Raw genomic sequence first — 18,813 nt, 5'->3', positions numbered from 1 at the left:
ATCTAAGGAACCAACAAGGTTTTCAGGAAACAACCTTTTGAGAGTCAATGCTCCTTTAAGTGCCTGATGAAGAATCAGCTCTTGAAAGTTCGATCCCCCAAAAACCTTATTGGTTACTGAACTCCAATCTGTCCCGGGAACTCTGTCATATTGATTGTGATTGATTATTAGAGCTGTCTGCTTTTGCCAAGCCTGTGATACTTCCCAGTTTCCTGTTTCTGCTTTGCACCTCAAGGCTGGTCCTGTAGTGTGTGACTTTTGGTTCCCACACCAAAGCTTCACCGAGCTTTCTCTCCCCGCACTGCCTCCCTGTGCTTTGTACTTAGATTGTAGGATTGTTTGGTCTTTGAAACCCGAGTCATCACCTTCCCGAGGGAGGGAGGGAAGGGAATGTGTTTGTGTTTTATATATGCAAAACCCTTGTGTGTAACTTCAGATCTGCCTGTGGCTTTGTTGGATGTCTACGCCTCTGAATAAAGAGACCTTTCTGAAATAGAAGTTTACTTGTCTGGAAGTCGAGCACTCTGACACAATCCAGCTGTCCTCCAACCGTGTTGCAGCCTGTCCTCCAACCTGTTTCTAGATCAAATCAAGTGTTTGGGGAGCTTTCCATACAGCTCTAAAGCCAGGGCTGGAGGGACACTGAGAGAACAGGTGGGAAAGTCATGACATCTGCCAATCTCAAAGTCAAACCTCATTTTGTTGAGGGATTCTTTTGGCCTTCCTTAAACTGTTAATTGGAGCCTCTTGTGGCGCAGAGTGGTAAGGCAGCAGTCTGAAAGCTCTGCCCATGAGGCTGGGAGTTTGATCCCAGCAGCCGGCTCAAGGTTGACTCAGCCTTCCATCCTTCCGAGGTCGGTAAAATGAGTACCCAGCTTGCTGGGGGGTAAACGGTAATGACTGGGGAAGGCACTGGCAAACCACCCCGTATTGAGTCTGCCATGAAAACGCTAGAGGGCGTCACCCCAAGGGTCAGACATGACTCGGTGCTTGCACAGGGGATACCTTTACCTAAGCTGTTAATTAACTGCCAAGATTATTTTTGGTGCAATCTACGGCACTGGCACTTACTTTCTGTGGAAGGCATGTTTGCACGGGACAGATCCCCAGTTCATCTTTGGGCTTAAATTCCCTCCAGACAAACAGCGCAGATCTGAAAGAGAAGCAAGGCAACCAGAGAGGAGAGGACAGTCAGCAAAAGATATGGGGGAAAGCACCTGCATTTGTGAACCGAGAGCGAGCAGACGGGGAAAATCTCCCATTTCCTGCATCAAAGTAAGATCAGCGCTGCAGCCCTAAACAGGGAATCAAGTTCTGCTAGACGTGCTGCTACGTTGAGAGCACTTAGGAAGGCAGGCTGAGGCTGTTCTGTCTACCTCCGTGGTCACACTGCTAGGGGCTTTAAAGCAGGGGTAGTCAACCTGTGGTCCTCCAGATGCCCATGGACTACAATTCCCATGAGCCCCCTGCCAGCGTTCGCTGGCAGGGGCTCATGGGAATTGTAGTCCATGGGCATCTGGAGGACCACAGGTTGACTACCCCTGCTTTCAACATTAAACTGAGTTTCGGAGCTTGTGTTCACCGCAAGTCAAGTCGAGCGCATGCGTAACCCTTGCACGTTGTCAACAATGTGTTTTGGCCTGGTTGCTTCAGCCAGCTTCCCTCTTGTGAAAGTTCTGCTAGTGCTTCTCTCGGGGGAAAATATCTCTCTGGGGTAGCCCTTTGCAGGCCTCACTGGGAAGCTCCTTTTCCCTTCCTGCCCCCACACTGGGATCTATAGCTGCATAAATAACTTCTTCATTTCTGCGGCTCTTGGCGGGGGACAGGCGCCTCCGGGTTGCATAACCAGTCTCCTCACCTGGCCGCTTTGCAACGGTACAACAGAGTAGGGTTCAGGGGCGTTGAAGACATAGAATCATAGAACCATAGAGTTGGAAGGGGCCAAAGAGGCCCATCTAGTCCAACCCCCTGCTCAACGCAGGATCAGCCCAAAGCAATCCTAAAGCATCCTAAAGACATGGGTGTAATGGCCAGAGCCAGGCTCCTCCCCTCCCTCCAGCTCTCCAATGTCCCAAAATTTAAATTTAGTCCTCTGCCAGCCACTGGATCAAGGCCGCTAGGCACCAAGGCCCGCCCCCCCCACACACACAAGAGAACCAAGAAAGATTTTAGCTGTTATAGAGCTCAGAGGTTTCTGGCCAGAACTGGGATATAGGTCACCAGCCAACTGACCTGGCTCACATTTCATTGAGCCAAGGGGATGTTCGTGGCCAACAGATGTTTGTGGCTTGCAGGTTTTACTGAAGTCTTTGCGTTAAAAAAAAAAGGCAGTTGTTTATTTATTGATTTTGATTTTTATACCGTCCTCCCCTACGGCTCAGGGCAGTTTCTGTGCCAAATGAGGTCGGGAAAAGGGTCACAAAATTTAAAGACCATTTCAGGAGGGTAACCGTGTCGGTTTGCAGTTGAACACCTGGATTTGAGTCCCCAGCAGGTTTTTTCGGGAACAAAGTTTCGGTCCAGTGGCACCTTTATGGGAGCCAGTGGTTAAGAGCAGCAGCCTCTAATCTGGAGAACCAGGACTGGTTTCCTCCACAGGAAAGCCGGGTGAGTGACCTTGGAAGAGAAGTAAGAAGCCCGCTCACCTCGTGCAGGTTAAGTTTCTTTTACTTTTTCCTTTAGGATAACCTGCAAGGAAAGAAGCACACGTTAACAACAGAGGAAACGAGGTAGGACGGTGTGTAGCTGCAAAAATGATTTATTGCCTGCCAGACAGAACGGGCCCATGGAAAAAAACGCATCTTACTTCTTATTCGAAAGGACCATGAGGCTTCAACCACAATTTTCAACACAAAGGGCCCACCGTAACATTTAGCCCATAGCTAGCTGGGAACATGGAAAAGGTGATTGCAACCAAGTTACTGTTGTTTACCCTCCAGAGCTACTGGTTGGCCACTGTGGGAGACAGGAGGGCTAGACTAGATGGATCACTGGCCTGATCCAGCAGGGCTTTTCTGATGTTCTTATGAAAGCCTTGGCCTCTCTGTCCTGTTATTGGCCCCCAGGAGGAACTGGTTGGCTACTGTGTGAGATAGAAGGATGGACTAGATGGACCACTGATCTGATCCAGTAGGGCTGTTCTGATGTTCTTATCAGGGGGAAAGCCTTGGCCTCTCTGCCCTATTGGTTGGCCCTTCAGGGGGACTGGTTGGCCACTGTGTGAGATGGGATGCCTAGACTAGATGGGCCACTGATCTGATCCAGCAAGGCTCTTCTGATATCCTTGTGTCTACATGCCTGGCCACCCATTCCGGATCATCTCTGCCCAAAACTTCATCCCCTGTGTGCGAGACAGCAAATTCTAGAAACCGAAAGTGAGGAGAGAATGGCTCACCTGTTTGTAAGCATAGAGCTCTTTGTGGGCTTGATGTCGAAGCCTGCAAACCGCAAAAGAAACAAAAAGAATCCATGAACAGGGAAGGCACAAAAATATCACACAAACGCCAACACCATGACACTTAGCCCCGTCTATAATGGCCAATCAGAAAGTCAAACTGCTTCTGGATCGCACCCCTGTAAACTCAAGATGGCAGGAATTGTGTCACTATATGCTCCCCCCCCCCCAAAAAAAAATCTATCCCTGCATCTAGAAAACTAGATTAAAATGGGTAGCCGTGTTGGTCTGAAGTAGCACATCAAAATCAGAGTCCAATAGCTCTTTTCAGACCAACAAAAACTGATTTCAGCTCCCACCTTGAATCAACCTTGCTATTGAACTCTATGCATGCACTCGAGAGCTCCCACCTTGAATAAATCTTTGTTGCTGTTAAAGGTGCTATTGGACTCTGATTTTCTAGAAATCAAGACATCAGGGAGAAGCGTTCCAGCCTAGTATTCTCTCCTTAATGGCTGGCTTTCTGGGATGGGTTGGTTCTTTCTTTTGAAGAATATGCAACCCCTCTGCCTGTGTTCCAGAAAGGCTTTGTGTCAAGCGACTGGCTGTTTGCTAGACCAGGCCTTAAACTTCCCATCTGATGAGGCAAGAATCCCCTGATTTGTTTGCAACGGGGAGAAAGGCCAACATATTTTCCCGTGTGGTACCCAATTGTCAAGGAATCACTACCGTAGCATTTGGCATAACCCTTCATGGTAACCTTTTAGAATTTGGCTTTCTAAACTGTAGATGCAACCGGTCAGTTAGACAACCGTTCTTTCCTTTGCCTTAAGAGTCTTTTGTTTTTATTCATGGGAAGCTCACCAGAGTAGGAGAAACCAGAGAAGGAGGCAATAAGATCCTGGCCCTTGGAAGCAAACACGAGGAAAAAGAGGCACGCTCGATGGAATTGCCCCTGCTCGAGAAGTTAGATTTGATACACTGAAATATTCTCTCCCCATTCTGGCGAAGTGTTATTCTTGCAACAGAAGTCATAAAAACATGGCCGTAACCTGGGTGTACTAACGATTTGCATCTGCGTATTTTTCCAGCTCAAACGGCCTACTGTTAGGGGAGCTGTGCACATCTGTCCAAATTGCTCGGTCTTAACTGCTGACATTTTAGGGGGGTGTTTTCCCTTCAGCAACCATCACCCTCTGCCCCGCTCCCTCCAAAGGGCATATCAGTCCTGTAAAATAATTTCCGTTTAATGGTCATGATTTCACTTCCCCCCTACCCGAAAAACGACCCTGGGAAGTGAAGTTTACGGAGGGCAACAAGGACTCTAGTTAATATTGCAGCTTCCTAGGACAGGACTACGGTTCCTACGACCATCTGGGGAGAGGGAGAGACTGCTTTAAGACAAGGCTAGCTGTTTTAAGACTTGACATTTTACTCTTAAAATGGATTTTACATCATCTCCATGGAGAATTTCCCCTTTCATTTCCCTGGTCCAAATAGGGGTGTGTTTTTTTCCCCAACAAAGCAAACAAAAAAATTTGCAAATGATTCACCGGAAAGCAACTATAGGGTGGGGGAAGAGCATTTTAATAGATTTACCTCCATTAATAGCCCACCTAATCTCTCCGAGTTCAAAGACAGAAATCTGTAAAACAGATAGCACAGCCTAGAAGAAAAAAACCTCGACAAGGACTCAGTTTGCAAGAGAGGGGCAGTGGGAGAGGCAGAGGGCGCACTGAGGGCACACATGTTCCCAGTTCCTCTGCAGGGTGGGCACGCTGCCAGAGGGCCCCCTTTTTCGTTCCCTACAAATCCACTCTGCGTTTACATTTCAAACGACCCTTGGAGGCCGTTATCTGCTCAGTGTCTCCTCTTTCACTAGCTCCTTAAGAGAAAGAGTCTTGATACACGCTCTTGGACACACGATAGCAGTGCTTGCAGAAATGAAACTGGGCTGCCCGCACCCTCTGGCGAAAGGGGTGGCGCTCTGAAATTTGGGGAGATTTGGGGAAGGAATCTAAGGAGGGCGGGGCTCGGGGCAGAAAAGATGCTCAGCAGGTTATAACACAGGGATGGTGGTCCCCATGTGGGGCCTGGGGATTCCCTCTGTTTTGTGGCTTATCTCCAGGTGACAGAGATTACCCCCCCCCCGGAGAAAATGCTTGCTTTGGAGGGTGAACTCCATAGCGTTGTATTCCACCGAGGTCCCTCCCTGCCCCAAATTCCACCTTCTCCAGGCCAATTCCCAACCCAGACCTAGCAATCTAGCAAACACCTCCCAACGCTGCCATTTCTTCCAAGAGATGCGATCTCAGAAGCTTGTGCTGCCAGGAATACCTTCAGCCACCCTTTTTCAACTTCTTTAACATTGAGAACCCCCTGAAACATCCATCGGGCTTCAAGAAACCCCAAAAGTGGCACGATTGTGCAGAATATTGTCGGGAAGCAGAGCTGTGCATGCACCCACCTGGGGCCCCTCCCCTGCCCACCCCCTCCAGGCCCATCATTAGCCATTTGGGGAGGGAGTTACATGACCATCTATGATTATTATCACCCGATAAATGTTTACCAAATTTTAAAAATATGTAAAACATGAATTAACCCACACCCATTCGGGAAACCCTTACAGGGCCGTTATGAAACGCCAAGGTTTCCCAGGTTGAGAATACCTGCTCTAGAACAGGGGTAGTCAACCTGTGATCCTCCAGATGTCCATGGACTACAATTCCCAGGAGCCCCTGCCAGCCGCTGGCAGGGGCTCCTGGGAATTGTAGTCCATGGACATCTGGAGGACCACAGGTTGACTACCCCTGCATTACACAGCAATAAGAACATGAAGGTTAATTAAAAACTTTAAAACATTAAACACGTATTAAAGGCCACCTCTATTAGTAGCAACGAGAGAAAAAACAATTAAAACCACAGGGCCATGTGCAAAAACCCAAAGTGATGTAGGGCAGGGGTAGTCAGCCTGTGGTCCTCCAGATGTCCATGGACTACAATTCCCAGGAGCCCCTGCATTTGCTGGCAGGGGCTCATGGGAATTGTAGTCCATGGACATCTGGAGGACCACAGGTTGACTACCCCTGATATAGAAGGGGGGGGCCTTTGCATTCCTCAACTGCTTTCGCCGTAACTATCAGAATTTCTTCTCTTCTTGCCAGCACGGCACATAACTTCTCTGCAGAGCGAAGGCCCATCGCAGTCAACGGATCTCAGAGCCCCCATTCCAGTGGGAACACAGCCTTCTCCTGACAAATGACAACCTCGTACATAGCGTCCAGGAATAGTTGAGACCACAAGACTCCTCTAAGAAAAATAATTGAGCAACGTTTAAGCCTCCAGGAACCGCATCGAGGTCAGGGGGTATTTGCAGGGACTGTGGGCGGAACTGCCGTCCGGTGGAAAGTTGCCCGACTAAACTTTTTCCGGAAGTCGCTTGACAGGGGCAGGGAGTGACTTGAGACGGCTCCTAAGGGCAGCTGCAAGGATAATGCGAAATCCATGCAGTCTTGGGCTTTGGTCGTTTCATTTACTGCTTTCATGCGCAGCACCCTGGGGATCTCCACTTTAAATGCTAAGTCACTAAGGAACAAACTTGGAGAAAGCAAAGGAAACTTCCCCGTTAGAAACCAAACAAAGCCAAGTCCCCTCCAATGTTTTAAATATATATATTATTAATATTGTAAGCTATCTAGAGAAAGGCAGCCAAGAAATCTTTTAAATATTAAATACAACTAGTATGGTATAGTGGTTAAGAGCGGCAGCTTCTAGTCTGGAGAACTGGGCTTGATCCCCCAACTCCTCCCCATGCAGCCAGCTGGGTGAGCCTGGGCTAGTCACAGTCTTGTTACAGCTGTTCTCACAGAGCAGTCCTCTCAGAGAGCTCTCAGGCCCACCCACCTGACGGGGTGTCTGTTGTGGGGAGAGGAAGGGAAAAGGGGTTGTAGGCCACTTTGGGACTCCTTCGGGTAGAGAAAAGCAGGGTATAAAAAAACTAACTCTCTTTTTCTTCCTCCTCTAAATAAATAAAAATCTCACCCTAGAGGACAAAAATTCCCCCTCGCCCCAGTTCTCTAGGAACGGTGCCTTTAATAGCTGCAATCCTAAACTGTGGACTGAGAATTTGCACGAAGGAAGATCCTTTGAACTGAATGCCCCTTTCCGTTCTGAGAAAACAGTCCCCAGAGAGGACTGGGGAAAACATTTGTCCAATAAGTAATCTTGCCTCCCAGGCCATGGCTTTTGACATTAAGCAGCTATGAGGGGTGGATCCTCGGCTCTCTGCCCCTCAGAGGGAGGAAACCTGGTACATGATTAATCTCCTTCCACACACTTCAGCCAGTACATGGCCAGTGAGAGCATCTCTGTGTTAAATTAGACTCCAAAGGTGAGGAGAGAGAGAGAGAGAGAGAGAGAATGGCCTTTTTGTGTGTCCAGAATGTTCCGGAATTCCCGAAGCACCTTAGCTGGAAGGTATAAGAAAAGCCAAGAGGCATTGCTGCTGTATTAGAAGGCATGAAAGCAAAAGGAGGACAGGATCCTGAAAGCAAGCTCTTTTAGAGCTGCGGCCCTGAACAATTCACTCACATATTAAAGGTAAAGGCAAAGGTATCCCCTGTGCAAGCACTGGGTCATGTCTGACCCTTGGGGTGACGCCCTCCAGCGTTTTCACGGCAGACTCAATACGGGGTGGTTTGCCAGTGCCTTCCCCAGTTATTACCGTTTACCCCCCAGCAAGCTGGGTACTCATTTCATTGACCTCAGAAGGATAGAAGGCTGAGTCAACCTTGAGCCGGCTGCTGGGATCGAACTCCCAACCTCATGGGCAGAGCTTTCAGACTGCATGTCTGCTGCCTTACCACTCTGCGCCACAAGAGGCTCTTAACTCTACTGCAATTTTTACCAGCATGGCATAATGGTTTACCATGGTGGCTTCTAAGCTGGTGATCTGGGTTTGGTTGCCTGCTCCTCCACATGCAGTCAGCTGGGTGGCATGGGGCTAGTCACAGTCCTACTGGAGCTGTTCTGACAGAGCAGCTCTCTCAGAGATCTCTCACTCCCACCTAACTTACAGGGTGTCTGTTGTGGGGAGAGGAAGGGAAGGCGATCGTAAGCCACTTTGAGACTCTTTCGGGCAGTGAAAAGCGGGGTATAAAAGCCAACAACAACAATAATAATATTATTCGGAGCCAAGGAATGAAATTAGTAGACCTCTTCTACCAAATGTTCAAGGTCTCCCAGAAGAGCGGCTAACAGGGGTACCTCTTGACAGGTAGAAATCCCTTTATCACCTTGCACAGGAGCCTACATCTTTGCCAGCTATAATAAGGACTTGTGAAAACTTTATGCATGCTTTCTGGGTAATTTTATGTTCATTTCTACATCACTGAGTTTTATGTAATTTTCACTTTGCTGGATGTAAAAAAGATGTCTTTATAATCTCTTTGGTTCCGGTGCAACAAATGCCTTGCAAAGGTGATGAAGGAATGGGTCAGGAACGTTCAGAGTTCCTGAAGCAGCCTAGTTATAGCTGATGAGCACAGGGAAGCCGGAAAGCACCGCAGCTGTTCTGGGGGGCAGGAAGCCAAAAGGAGGCTGGGATTCTGGAGGGCAAATTAAAGGGCCCGGCCTAGCATGATCTCGTCAGGGCTCAGAATTTTATCAGGGTCTGCCCCTGGATGGGAGACCACCAAGCAAGACAAGCGTTGTGATCCAGGTGGCCAGATCTGTCAGACCAGCCAGCAGGGGATGAGGGAAACATACTGGGACATACTGGGAGCAGGGAGGGAAGAAGCCGTAAGCAAACTGACGTTGCTACAACACTCTGAAATAACCTCAGTGACGTTGAGGGGCTTACACTCTGGTTTGTGGGCAAAACTCTATGGCAGAACTAGCTTCTTACCATAGAGTTTCGTCCCAAGGCCAGAGCGTTGCCCTTCCCCAATGTCACCAGAGTGCCTACATAACTTGCAGGTGGTGCAGCTATGCCCTGTTTCCTTCTGCATTCTTGCATTTTTAGGGTAAAGAGCTCCCAGAAGAGCTGAGGGTCCTGTCAGAGCTCCACAGGGCCTGTAAGACGGAGGTTTTTGGTTGAGGCTGGGCTGCGCACTGGGCTATAAAATCGGGTCCTCCCTCCCCTCTTGTGGCATCTGGATCCCCCTGGGGCCATCCATGGCCCAGCTTTACATCTGTTGACACTGCGGGGAAGAAGTGAATGAGGAATATGGGTCTGCTGGGATGTTAGGCCTGCCATCTTTGTCTTTTTGAACGGGGTTATTCTACTGTATTGTATTATCGGCAAGGTGGCAATCTTGCCATCCTGTGTTTAAGGTACTTAGCATATTTAGCACTCATTGGCTCCGCTGGAGATTTCCTGCTCCTTTCAGCCTCCCCTCCTCCCAGACTGCCTCCAGAACAAGACAGCTCAGACCCTCTTTGTACTCTTTTCTTTACAACTGAGTTTCTCTTCTCTATAAAGCGATTTCTTCTTTAAAGAGCCTGCCTAGGGCACCTTCTTTGCATACTGAAACCCTGCTAAAAGAAAGAGCAGGTCCCCTAAGGCAGGGGTAGTCAACCTGTGGTCCTCCAGATGTCCATGGACTACAATTCCCATGAGCACCTGCCAGCATTTGCTGGCAGGGGCTCATGGGAATTGTAGTCCATGGACATCTGGAGGACCACAGGTTGACTACCCCTGCCCTAAGGGCAGCAAATGGGTATTAGGTGGATATTGTCCATTTCTGAAGGAGAAAGGGATGCAAATTATGCACAGGAGACGGAGAAGAAAAGGATGTGCCAGAAGGTCCTAAGCTGCAAACAATTCTGTGTCCCCCCCACCACTAACTTGTAAGTCACCGGGAGACCCTTCAGATGGGCGACAATTAAAATAACCCATATCAATCAATCAATAAAATCTATATACAGTTACGACGAGCCCATGGACTGCACCAATTCACGAAACCCGAAGGTATCCAGGCAGTCCAGTGCAAAGGGCTCATGACAGGTTAAGACCCAAAAAAGAGCAACTGGCAGCAGCGATGTGAATCCACCCAGCCTGCCTGGAAGAAGACAAACTGGACATGCTCCAGAACAAGGTCTGAGTCCAGTGGCACCTTTAAGATTGATGTCCCTGAGTTACTACTGGCAGATCCTCTAGAATCCGTGAGATTCTAATGAAAGAGCTCCTGGCTGCAGCTGGACAGGGGAGGGGAGATGGGGAATTAACTCCAATTAATAGCCATCTTCTAATGTATTGGGGATTTTATGGGTTGGGTTGTTTTAATCTTTTATTGTAAACCGCTGTGAGTCCTTGAGTGCGCCAGTATATCAATTAAAATATAAATAAATAAGCAAGAGTTTTATTCCGGGCGTGAGCCTTCGTGCACACACACACACACACAATGTCAGGCAATGAAATGGGACTTACAAAGCCCCATCGATAAGTAGAGGGTGGGTCATGGATTAGCACATGGCAGTAATGAAGGCATTTCTCACACGCAAGGGCCTTGCAGAAACAACAGCTCCCGTTTCATTGTCTGAGGAAGTGCGCAGTGCGCACGAATGCTCACTCCCTTGGAATTGTCAGCCTTCAAGGTGCTACCAGATGCCAACTGTGTCCTGTGACTTCAGACCAACCTGAGGACCCGCTTGAACAGGTGGGCATGCTCCAGCTAGCGAGGGAGGCGGCTTGTTTACCTGATCAGGTAGCAGCAGAAGAGCAAGCTGAGGATGAAGACGAAGATCGCTGTGCCAAAGACCACAATGTATATGTTCAGAGGCAGGTTCTGGAATCCAATATTTGGCATCCTGAAACTGTAATGCTGGAAGTCTGAGCTCATGGATGGTCTGTAAAAAAAACGAGAACAAACAGAGGCGGTGAGAATTTGCGGAAGTGGAATGATTTACTGCATGGCACGTCTGCCAGCCGGGCAAGGGGCGCTGGAAGGTGGTTTGCTGTCACGGGCCTTTACAACGAAATCCAATGGCAAGAAGTGGTTTCCAGATAATGTTTTTTTTTTCCAGAAAATGATTTGCAACCACTGATGAAGGTTAGGACAGAAGGATAAGAACACCTGGGACCTTGTTTTGGTTGCTATCATATTAGAGAACAAGGAGCACAGTTAATGAAATTAGAGGAAGAAGAAACCAGTTCTTGCCATGGGATTTCGTTTTTGATCTGAAATACTTCACAGGTAATCAAAGGTGTTTCTTTTGCATTGCTGGCCTCCCCGTCACGACCCCTAGTGTTCCTCAATGGAACTGCCACCCAAAGCCTTGGAGGTCCCCCATCCAAAAACTAACCAAGGTCAGCCCAGCTTAGCTTTCCAAAACTGGTTCAATCAGGCTTCCCTGGGCTATCCACATCAGACACCAGAACTGAAAGGCCGCTTTTCACTGCCTGAAGGATTCTCAAAGTGGCTTACAATTGCTTTCCATTTCTTTCCCCACAACAGACGTCCTGTGAGCCTTGTGATGCCGAGAGAGCTCGGAGAGAACTGGGAGTGGTCCAAGGTTCCCCGCCTGGCTGCATGCAGAAGAGGAGTAGGGAATCGAACCTGGTTCTCCAGATTACAGGCTGCTATTCTCAACCATGACAACACGATGGCTCTCAGACAGATGGAAACGATGTTTACATTTTTCACATTCCTTGCATAGAAGAGTTGGCTTTCCCTGGCCATAGGAGTCTCAAAGCGGCTTACAGTCACCTTCCCTTCCTCTCTCCACAACAGACACTCCGGAAGGTAGGTAGGACTGAGAGAGCTCTGACAGAACAGTTCTGGGAGAACAGCATTATCAGGACTGTGACAAGCCCAAAGTCAACCAGCTGGCTGCATGTGGAGGAGAGGGGAATCAAAATGCAGACATGAAACAAAGCCAGATGTGACGTCGCCGTCCTGAATCACTACACCAAGCTGCAAGGGGTGTAGGATCAAATCCCGCCACACGACAGAAATGACACAGGATGCCAGTCTCCCTTCAGCTTCCAGCTCCCCCAACACTTCAAGCCTCTCTTCTTCCCATTCTCTTTCAACCAAACAGCCTCAACAGCATCGCTAATTTTACGTTATCGACAGCCTGCACTTTTCGCTGAGACGCAAGGCAAATTCCGCGGTCCACACCTAGGGCGATTAACAGGGTGGCGCATTCGGCGAACGCCACGAAAGATGACGGAAACGTGGAAACCACCAGAAATCTCAAGCCGGGCCGAACCTAAGCATGAGCTTCCGACGTGCTACGTTCAGTGGTATGGAAACCGCCTGCATGGCTCTCACCCCTTTTACCAGTGCAACTGTTTGAACCCTTCCGTCCCAGTCCTGCTTTTGAAGATTTTTGCGCTATCGTTCTCCACGGGGTGTTATTCGTTGTTGGCCCGGTTTCGAGTAAATTGATACAGGGACGGGAGTTTCATGCAGCGAGTTTCCTTAGTTAATGTGCCGGCTCTGAAGCTCTACGACAGGCCTGGCCAAGCTGTGGCTCTCCAGGTGTCCATGGCCTACAACTCCCATGAGCCCCTGCCAGCATGCTGGCAGGGGCTCATGGGAGTTGTAGGCCATGGACATGTGGAGAGCCACAGCATGGCCACGCCAGATCTAGGGTCATTTCAAACACTGCTGCTACCCTCACCCCGCCCCTTTTTACCACACAATCTTCTTGGGTTTTTTTGTAATGTTCTATGTTGAGTGCTATAGTGCTAAACGAATACAGCGCTTCAGCACTATAACGGCACTGTTGAGATGCATTGATGCTAACTTAGAATGTTAAAATAAAAGTCCGCAGAGGATTGCACGGTGAAAACAGGCGTGTGCATGTGTGTGTGTGGGGGGGGGAGAGGAAGCAGCGTTGTAGGGAGCACTGAGGAAACCACTAGCAGCTAGTTATTAAAACAGAAAATGTGCACAAAAAAAAAAGCTCTCTTGAATAATTCCGCTTGGCAGTTTGCGGAAACCCCAAAGAGCAAGAGCCTTCCAGATCCCAGCAAGCAGACCATTCTACAATTTGGGTCTACTACAGAGAAGGCACGTGTACACACAGTTGTCATTTTGCCAATTTTGCCGGCTTCCACCCGCAAAAGGCTCTGCTCAAACGAGCAAAGCCTAGGGACAGGGGCAGCGCTGATAGATACAAGGGATTGCAACTCACTCCCGAAAACCTTCAATAAGAGGACAACAGTGAATCAGTGTTCAGAACGCTTTCCCGCACTGTAAAACCCTCCAAACAGCCCTGCAAGGTAGGCCAGTTGTCTGTCTCACACAGGGGCCCATTATGCAGGTGGGCAAGTGGAGGCTGACACTAGGGTTGTGCGATTCGGCTGGTTCGGCGGCCGTTCCCTCCGGGCGCAGCCAGCGCCGCACCGCAGGGGGGGGAGGGCGGTGCCAGCAGCGGCGTGACAGCGGGCGCAACCACGCAGGCGTGCCTGTGTGGTTGCGCCCGCTGTCACGCCGCTGCCGGCACCGCCCTCCCCCCCGCGCGGAGTGGCGCTGGCTGCGCCCGGAGGGAACGGCCGCCGAACCAGCCGAATCGCACAACCCTAGCTGACACTGACCGCCTTGCCCAGGGCTACCTAAGGAGCACCTGCCAAGCCAAAGCCCCTTCATTCAGCCACAAGCATATCGGATCAGCTCCCAGAGCTGCCGTAAGGATTACAGACGCCATTGTTTGAATTCTGTAAAGCGTTCGACGGGCTGTTTTCCTTCTGGTCACGACTACTTCGATGGCTCCTTCAGTCGAAGGCGGAAGGGGGAAAACTGTAATAAGAAGCTTGCTTCGCTCTCCCGTTTGGAAGAAGAAGGAGGAGGAGGAGAAAGGTCTCCGTGACGAATCCAGAAGAATGTCCAGCATGGCTGAAGCGCAAACAAACCTTAAGCACAGAGAAAAAAAAACTTATCTGTTTTCCGCACTTTATTCCCCCTCCGAAACCTGATCGCCAGGGCGCTTGAAGAGTGAGAAATACCGCACAAAATAACGTCTGCACAACTCGACTTACATTGCGTGAGCCATCGGGGAGGAGAGCAGAGGACCCTCGATGCCCCAAACTTGCACAGAATTAGGAAAGGTGGGGGAGCTGAGCAACATACGGCTTCTCGCCGAGTTGAAACAAATTCTTCTCCCAGCAGCAGAGAACCGCAGGCCTCCTCGGGCGGAATCGCCCCTGGGAAAGTTGGAAACGGCACGGGTGACACGCGATTGTTCTCCGCAAAACTCCTGTGCCGATCGCTGCTCCGGCCAAGTGAATGATCCCAGAGGCAGATAAAGCCTTTCTCTTCTCGTTTCCAGGCGTGGTTTCCTATCTTGGCGCTGGGCTAGGCTTCCACCCAAGAGGAGGAGATTTCCACTAGCCAGGCGGCAGTGTTAAGAGGAAAATTACAAGCAGCAATAAAAGGGGGATTTTTTAAAAAAACTGAGCACTGCTGTTCACAATTATCAGCTAACCGCTGCCTTCCTTCTCCGGGCAAGCGCAGTTTTACCTTGGCGTGTGGGACATCGGAGCAGTATAATGTCCTCTGCTTTTTCTCAGGCCTGCTGTACGTGAAAATGGTCCCCACGTGGGAGCACCGGAAATCAGGCTGTACAGTCAGAACCAAACAAGAGCTCTCCTGGATCAGATTAATGGTCCATCCAGTCCAGCCTCCTGTCTCACATCGTGGCCAGCCAGTTATTCCGGAGGGTCAACAACAAGGTAGAGATGCTAGGGCCTTCATATAAGAACATCAGACGAGCCCTGCTGGATGAGACCAGTGGTCCATCTAGTCCAGCATCCTGGTTCACCCAGGGACCAACCAGTTCCTCTGGAGGGTCAGCAATGGGGCAGAGAGGCCTAGGCCTTGCCCTGATAAGAACATCAGAAGAGCCCTGCAGGGTCAGACCAGAGGTCCATCTAGTCCAGCATCCTGCCTCACACAGAGGCCAACCAGTTCCTTTAGAGGACCAACACCTGGGCGTAGAGGCTGAGACCTTCACCAGAGAACATCAGAGGAGTCCTGCTGGATCAGACCAGAGGACCATGTAGTCCAGCCTCCTATCTCGCACAATTGCCAACCAATTCCTCTGGAGGGCCAACAACAGGGCAAAAAGGTCAATGGACAGCAGAAAGATCCATCTGATGTCCATCCCATGTGACCAGGAATGACATCATCACATCTGGGACATATCCCCATAGAACTTTGGCCCAAGTAGCAGAGCATCACTCCGAGGGACAGGGTGTAATGACATCACTTCCAGGTCACGTGGGCAGAGATGCAGACATGTCATTGAGCATCAGATCGACCTCCTTGCTGGTCCTGGTGACCACACACACACACACACACACTGCAAGTTGCCAAGAGGAACCTGTCAACCTTCACTGGAAGAGGCTGAGCAGTGCAGTGCTGGATCCCACACTGTTTTCTCCTGGTGCAAATAGAAAGCAAGAGCCTACGGTGGGGATCACGAGGCCTGCACAGAAAGAAGCCACGGGGCCACCAAGAGGGGATTTTCACCATGACGGAGTGAAAAAGCTCACAAGATCCACCCCACCCTTCAATGAGAACCTGCATGATCTGCACTGTACAATAGTATATATTTTAAATATTCTCATAAGGGCTCAAAATCTATGGATCTCGCTTCTGAAATCCATTGATATGTATATATTGCAGCCCAAGCGCAAAACCAGTTTACATCCAAGTAAAAGGAGGGAAAGGCAGGGTTACCAACACCAGGTTGGGAAATTCCTGGAGATTTTTTTTTACGGGGGGAGGGGGGTTGGAGAGGGGAGGGGTCCAGGCAGTTATAACGCTACAGAGGCCACCCCTGAAAGCTGCCACTTCCTCCAGGGGGACCAATCTCCGTACTACAGAGATCAGCTGTCATTCTGGGGGATCTCCAGGCCCAGCTGGAGGTTGACAACCCAGGGAAAATGACATTTTGAAGGCCAAAACCAGACTGCTCCCACCTGCGGGGAATTCGGTTTTTCTTCTGGAAGCACATAATTCATGCCACCTTTCCTGGCAGATTTCTGACCCCGCCTCTGCGCCTTCAGCCAAAATGAAGCATTTCCTCCGCCCGTTTCATTCTTACACCGAAAAAATAAATCTTTTACGCCAGTCGGTGTCTTATCACGGTCCCTGGAGCTGGGCTTATGACTCGCCCTCAGGCCGGTTTCTCCGATTCGGTCTTTTTCACTACCAATGCTTTGAAAGTTCTGCAAGCGTCCCTTTTTACCGACCCAAAACCCGGCGGGTTTGTTTTTCAGACTCTGCCAGCACCCAAAACAAGAGGGGGGAAAAAATAGGCCCTACTATTATTGTTTAAAATACTTGTGTGTGCTTCTCACGCTGTATAAACAGTGGCGATAAGGTGGTGCAGACGGCCTTAATCAATATTCCGTGTAAGTGGGGCAAACAAACAAAAGTGTGTTGACACGCAAAAATACACACTTTACAACCGGCCTCCGCCCCATCTCGCAATTTCTGGTCAACCAGAAATTGCCCAACAGGGAAAGACGGGCCTGTATTATGTGCCCGTTGACTCCAGTTTGGGAGTTAAAGAGCGGGGGCCTCTAATCTGGAGAGCCTGGTTGGATCCCCCACTCCTCCTCCGCATGCAGCCAGCTGGGTGACTTTGGGCCTGTCACAGTTCTCCTGGACCAGGGGTAGTCAAACTGCGGCCCTCCAGATGTCCATGGACTACAATTCCCACGAGCCCCTGCCAGCATTCGCTGGCAGGGGCTCGTGAGAATTGTAGTCCATGGACATCTGGAGGGCCGCAGTTTGACTACCCCTGTCCTAGACCATCTCTCAGCCCACCTCCCTCACAGGGTGTCCATTGCGGGGAGAGGAATGGAAGGCGATTGTAAACTGCTCTGAGATTCCTTTGGGAGATTAACAACCAGCTCTCCTCTCCTCTCCTCTCCTCTCCTCTCCTCTCCTCTCCTCTCCTCTCCTCTCCTCTCCTCTCCTCTCCTCTCCTCTCCTCTCCTCTCCTCTCCTCTCCTCTCCTCTCCTCTCCTCTCCTCTCCTCTCCTCTCCTCTCCTCTCTCGAGGAATTTCCCCGAACCAGAGTTGACAACTGTATCACACCCCTTCTGAACCCCTGAGAGAGCAGGCCGGGGGGTCTTGGGACCGGCATGGAAGAACAGCTACGCAGGTTGCAGTGCCCCTGGAAATCTAGTCGGTCTCAGAGGTGTGAATCAGGTTGCACAGCTGAAACCAAATCAGACCCGTCCACCCAGTTCAGTGCTATCCTCACTCTCCGAGATCTTTTTCATCCCCTCGATGTTTAACCGGAGATGTCAGGATTGAACCTGGGTCTTGCCGCAAGCAAAGACAGTGCTGTGCCCGGTCCTGTCCCATCTCTCAAATGCCACCAAGGGTTGGTTCAGCTCCTGAGCAATGTGGTGCGCGGCTATAGCTGCGCATCCGACAGCATGTGTGCGACTTCCCGCCGGCAGATCTGATCTCTGCACTCAACTTGGGAAAGTCAGGTGGCGAGAGAAAACCCATTTTGCGGCCACGGGCAAATCCACAGGAAGCCTGCAAATTCAGCTCCCAGGGGCAGAACTAGAACTCGCAGCCTGTTTTCCGCTGCACGGATTCTGTCCCGCCTAGCCGGTCCTCAAGCTGTTTTGTAATACCTGCTACCATTTCCTCCCAACCCAAGCTGGTCCTGGATTCCAGTTTAGGATTTCTTAGGAAACTTATTTGTGCATCGTTATTTCATTATTCATGCACCGAATTCCAATTTGCCGAATCGGATTTCCGTACCAGCGTCTGGGCAAGACAGATGCGGGGCCTGTGCAGATCTGATGTCATTCTAAAGAGCTTCCAGCTCCATTGTTCTAGAAGACTTCTTGGAAATTCCCCAGAAGCTACGAGGATTCTTGAGAATGTGAACTATTTATTCCCGACAGCTTGGGAGTTCTCGCGTCTAAACGCTTGGTTCAAACATCTGGGAGCCTGACGTTATTCTTCCATCCAGCCACCGGAATTCCCCGTTTGGGAAAGCTCCGACCCAATGACCTCTCTGTTGCTTTTGCAGGAGCAGGCCAGCTCAGCTCTCACTTCGGTAACCGATCCTGTTCGGAGTTAACCATCTCGGATTGCAGAGGGAGAATCCTTGCAGCAAACAGCCCTCACGGGCAAACAACTCCCCCTCCATCCCCGAACCCGGAAAACTAGCAAGTCGAGGAGAAGGGCTGCAATTTAGATCTTCCCCTGATAAGCTATATTTCTATTCTGCTCAGGAAATTGCCACCCGACAGCACAACATGCAACTGCGCCAGCCTCCCTCCTGTAGACTGAAATGACAACAACCGATCATGGGTTCTCTGCCGCACGAGACTAGTGGCTTCAGGTTGGGGGACTCGTAGGGATGCCAACCTCCAGGTGCAGCCTGGAGACCTCCTTCATATGTGTATACCACCCTCCCCTGAGGCTCAGGGC

The 18,813-nt window shown here is 50.1% G+C and overlaps 1 protein-coding gene across 1 annotated transcript in view; it reads right to left on the bottom strand.

Annotated features, from left to right (window-relative positions):
- Nucleotides 1–18,813, bottom strand: part of RNF24 (ring finger protein 24) — a 46,118-nt gene that overhangs the window by 6,618 nt on the left and 20,687 nt on the right. Inside the window, 4 exon segments of the mRNA XM_077301183.1 lie at nt 2,646–2,660; nt 2,662–2,688; nt 3,395–3,437; nt 11,093–11,242. Coding sequence (XP_077157298.1) covers nt 2,646–2,660; nt 2,662–2,688; nt 3,395–3,437; nt 11,093–11,242 — 235 coding nt within the window.

The sequence above is a fragment of the Paroedura picta genome, chromosome 10 (genome assembly GCF_049243985.1).
Source record: "Paroedura picta isolate Pp20150507F chromosome 10, Ppicta_v3.0, whole genome shotgun sequence".
Lineage (NCBI taxonomy): Eukaryota > Metazoa > Chordata > Lepidosauria > Squamata > Gekkonidae > Paroedura > Paroedura picta.
The sequence above is the reverse complement of the archived record's forward strand: the minus strand, read 5'-3'. Positions and strand labels throughout refer to the sequence as shown.